The sequence below is a fragment of the Pelodiscus sinensis genome, chromosome 4, assembly GCF_052426305.1.
Source record: "Pelodiscus sinensis isolate ZL-2025 chromosome 4, ASM5242630v1, whole genome shotgun sequence".
NCBI lineage: Eukaryota > Metazoa > Chordata > Testudines > Trionychidae > Pelodiscus > Pelodiscus sinensis.
Window position 1 is genome coordinate 5,334,044 of NC_143055.1, and position 3,988 is coordinate 5,338,031.

Sequence of the window (3,988 nt, forward strand, 5' to 3'; positions counted from 1 at the left end):
CTCTGGATTCATGTCTTGACTCCCCCTCTCCCCCCAGCCCGGGTTTGGCCCGAGGGCTGGCAGCTCCGACCCAGTGGATGGAAGTGACTCCGGAATGGAACTAGTCGATGTGACTCCGGAGGGAGGGGTGTGTGTGAACCCAAGGCGCACCCCACCTGAGGTCTTGGAAGATTTCTGCCCCCCCTCCCCCGCCTCCCATCCATTAATTGGCTCCCTTGTCGGCCCGGACACCTTTTTCATCTGCTACTTAGGGGCGAACAAAAGCGCAGCAGGAGCCATTAGCACTTCAGGGTCCCTGCTCCGGATATAAGGGAGGGAGCGGGGCCGGCCGGGCTGTCTGAGCAGCCCCTCACCTGCTGCCTCCGCCTCCTCCCGGTGCCGGGCCCCGCGCCGCTCTCTGGCACAGCCTGGCCATGCTCGCCACTACCCTGCTGCCCTGGGGGCTGCCTGCCCCGGCCCTGCTGCCCTACCCCGGCGCCCCGCCACTCGGGCACCCCCCCAAGGCTCCGGCGGGGAAATCCTTCACCATCGACGCCCTCCTGGGCCGCTCAGAGCCGCCGCCGCCGCCTCCAAGCGCCGCGCGCTGGGACCCCTGGCCGGGCGGTGCGCCCTTGCCGTGCGCCCAGGCGCACCCACTCCTGCAGCCTCGGCCGCTCTACCCCGGCTGCTACCCGGGCCTGGGGGGCTGGCGCCCCCCTCTCGGAGCTCCAGGTAAGAGCCTGATGCCCCTCGGCTCGCCCCCCACGCCGGGCCCCCCACGCCTGGCGGCCCCACTGACCTCTCCCCGCTTTGCGCGCAGGCTGCCTGCTCGCCAAATGCTGCTTCCGAGCCAAGGCGGGCAAAGCCAAGCGCGTCCGGACCATCTTCACCAGCGACCAGCTGGCCCGGCTGGAGAAGGAGTTCGCGCTGCAGCAGTACATGGTGGGCACGGAGCGGTGCCTGCTGGCCTCGGCGCTCCACCTCACCGAGGAGCAGGTAAGCCGAGGCCGCCTCCCCCCGTCCTGGGACAGATGGGGGAGGCAGTGCCGGGGAACCGCCCGCCCCGAGCCGCCTCCTGCCTGCCCCCACGGTCTGGCTCCCCGTGCGTCCAGCTCCCAGGGGGACGGGACCCACAGGTGACCTCCCTGGACTTCGGCCCCCTTACCAATGACTTCCCTATAAGTTTTCCTCTAAGATGGAGCAAATCTGTACCTGCTTCATCGCAGGACCCTCCCCCGGGCTTTCTCTGGCTTGCCCGGTTTTGGAGGGCTGGGAGGAAATCAAGGGACTGAACATAAAGAGTTTCCCAAAGGAAGGGGAGTGGAGACCAAGCCAGAGGGGACAAAGCCTCCAGAACAGATTAGGGGCCAGAACTAGCTAGATTCATGGAGGGGTAGGTCCATCAATGACTGTAGGCCAGGATGGGTAGACGGTGCCCCTGGACTCTGTTTGTCAGGAGCTAGGAATGAGGGTTACTTTTTGTTCACTCCCTCTGGGGCCCCTGGCATTGGCCACTGTCAGGACCGGGCACGGGGCAAGATGGATCTTTGGTCTGACCCAGTGTGGCCGCTCTGTTGTTAGAATCCCATGGATCAAGGAACCAGGGATCTGAAAGGGAGGCATCTAATGGGTTTGTCTTTCAGCCCTGATTTCCAAGAGCTGGATCGTGCACTCCTTACTCTGGGCCTGACCCAAAGCCCACGGGAGGGGATGGAACTTTTCCTCCGTGCGCCAGGGCTTTGAGTCAGGCCTCTGGAAGGAGCCACTCCCTGGGAGTAGGGGGACCGACAGAATCTAGCTCCACAGGCTCTTACAAGCTGGATTTTTTTACCCATTTCTCCTTTGGGGGCCTGGGACAGGAACAGGTCTGAGCAGGGCCCAAGGTTGTTTCTTATCTCCACAATAGCTCTGCTCAGGACCTGGGTCGCATTGTGCCAGGCGCTGTAGGACCCATGGTCACAACCCAGTCTCCCCCCACAGCCGCAGTCTCCACAGAGCGGGCAACGCACAGTCCCCTTTCCACTCCAGGCGGGGAACTGAAAACCGCCCAGCAGGGAATTCACCCCAGGATGCCCACGGGGCCTTTCCACCACGCCACACCCCGGGCGGTTGCCATGGCGAGCTACCTGGTGGAGCGCCAGTGGGTGGCTAAGGCCCGGTGACGCCAGTTGGAACGTGAGGCGCTGGGCCTGGCTTCACAGCCAGCAGGAAGCAAACTTAGCTCTCCTGCGTCTGCGGACACCCCTTTGCCTCCCCGTGAAGGGAGAACGGACCCTCTCCAGCAACTAGGCAAATGTGTATTTGGACGGACCCTTAAATCAATGAGTGACTGGCAGTGGGCTCAGGATCGGGCCCCTGGAGGGACCTGTTAGACAGGGATCCATGAGGGGGGCGGAAGGGGCTGGCTGTCATCTCCCACAAACTTTTCAGCCTTTGAGGGTACCTCTGCTTTGGCTTTCGCACTGGCGCCCATCACCACAGCATCCTCTAGAGCTACTGGGCCTGCCAAGCGCAGGTCCCTGGGCCAGTCTGGGTTTTTTAAGCCCCCCTTCTTCTCTACCAAAGGTGAAAGTCTGGTTCCAGAACAGACGGATCAAGTGGCGGAAGCAGAGTCTGGAACAGCAGCAAGCCAAGCTGGTGAAAATGGGCCTGGCTGCTCCCCAAAGACGCCCCGGTGCGCAGCCCGACCAGGAAGAGGAAGGAGAGAAGGACGCCCCCGAGGAATCTCCCGATGACCAGGGTTTGGCCTCCCCTCACTCGGAGTAAGCGGCTGCACCCCTCTCCGGACACTCCTGCGGTGTGCGTAGCCCCTCACCCTGTACATACTGTATCATAGCTGGCCGGGCACATATCTAATATATACAGTGTAGGGATACTTTTTTGCAGTGCAAAAATAGATTAATTTATGCCATTATTTTAAAAATAAAACACAGTTACTCTGCTGCTCCCCCCCGGCTCAGGTTCTTCCGCCAGGCCTTACCCCCGGTCTCTGGGCACCTACATATGAGCTCATGGCTTGGTAATGTAAAAGAGTGGCACCCAATCTGGATTTGCGACAGGATACAAATCCCCCCCCCTCCAATTTAATAACTCCTCCTTCCCCATCCCCCTCATAATAAATCTCTGATTTAGCCTGGAACGAGGCTTCTTGGCTCATGGGAACACCTGGGGTTTGGCTTTTGTTAATCTCTCTTTGCCTCGCTGCTCTTGGTCCAACCAACTTTCTGGTGAAGCGGGGAGACAAAATAAAAGACACCTCCCCTCCCGCCCCAGAAGGGTGTAGCAGGAATCACAGCTTCACGCTGGCACAATAAGGGGTACGGACAAATAGGAGGATGCTGGGTTAACACTCCTTCCAAATCAGAGAAGAATAAAACCAGCTGGGCCTGAGCGACTGACACTTACAAGCCCAGCATCCGTGAAGATGCTACCGGCCCTCCAAGAGAGCATCTCCCACTGGGGTAGTTAGTCCGCCCCTGTACGTGGCAGGAGCTATATCAATGGGAGATGCTCTCCCCTGGCGTTAGGTGGGCCATTTTGAGAAGTGTGGATTTTTCACACCTCGGAGTGACAGTACAGTGTAGAGCTGGCCTCAGTTTGTTCTCATCTCTGTTTCCAGTGATGTAGCCTGGTGGGTGACAAGGTGAGTAGGATAGAAATGTAGCCGTGTTAGTCTGGTGTAGCTGAAACAAAAATCAGGACTATGTAGTGTGTGACAATTTTCTTCCACTGTTTGATCTGAGGAAGTGGGTCTGGCCCACGAAAGTTCATCATCTAATAAACCATCTTGTTAGTCTTTAAAGTGCTACATAGTCCTGTTTTTTGTTCAAGGTGAATAGGACTATCTCTTGTGGGCAGAAGTTGAGCCAGTAACAGATGTGACCTTCTATACGACAGCAACTTCTGTGGCCTCCAACTGAGAGCAGGGCTCTGCTGCACTAGGGACAAACACAGTAGGAATCTATCCCAGCCCCAGTTTACAACAGTCAAGACAAAGGGGAGCAGAGGG

The 3,988-nt window shown here is 58.9% G+C and overlaps 1 protein-coding gene across 1 annotated transcript; it reads left to right on the forward strand.

Moving 5' to 3' along the window:
* The first annotated feature begins 334 nt into the window (after positions 1-334).
* On the forward strand, positions 335-3,721 carry LOC102446095 (homeobox protein not2-like). Its single transcript, XM_006115629.5, has 3 exons — positions 335-711; positions 800-975; positions 2,545-3,721. The coding sequence occupies exons 1-3, from the start codon at positions 414-416 to the stop codon at positions 2,743-2,745; spliced, it is 675 nt and encodes a 224-aa protein (XP_006115691.3). The 5' UTR covers positions 335-413; the 3' UTR covers positions 2,746-3,721.
* The last annotated feature ends 267 nt before the right edge of the window (positions 3,722-3,988 follow it).

What these genes read in the sequence shown, in the direction of transcription:
- LOC102446095 (XM_006115629.5), top strand. Translation starts at nt 414, where the DNA reads ATGCTCGCCACTACCCTGCTGCCCTGGGGGCTGCCTGCCCCGGCCCTG. An exon ending in CCCCCCTCTCGGAGCTCCAG is followed by an intron (nt 712 to 799) that starts GTAAGAGCCTGA and finishes CTTTGCGCGCAG; the next exon opens with GCTGCCTGCTCGCCAAATGC. An exon ending in TCCACCTCACCGAGGAGCAG is followed by an intron (nt 976 to 2,544) that starts GTAAGCCGAGGC and finishes TCTCTACCAAAG; the next exon opens with GTGAAAGTCTGGTTCCAGAA.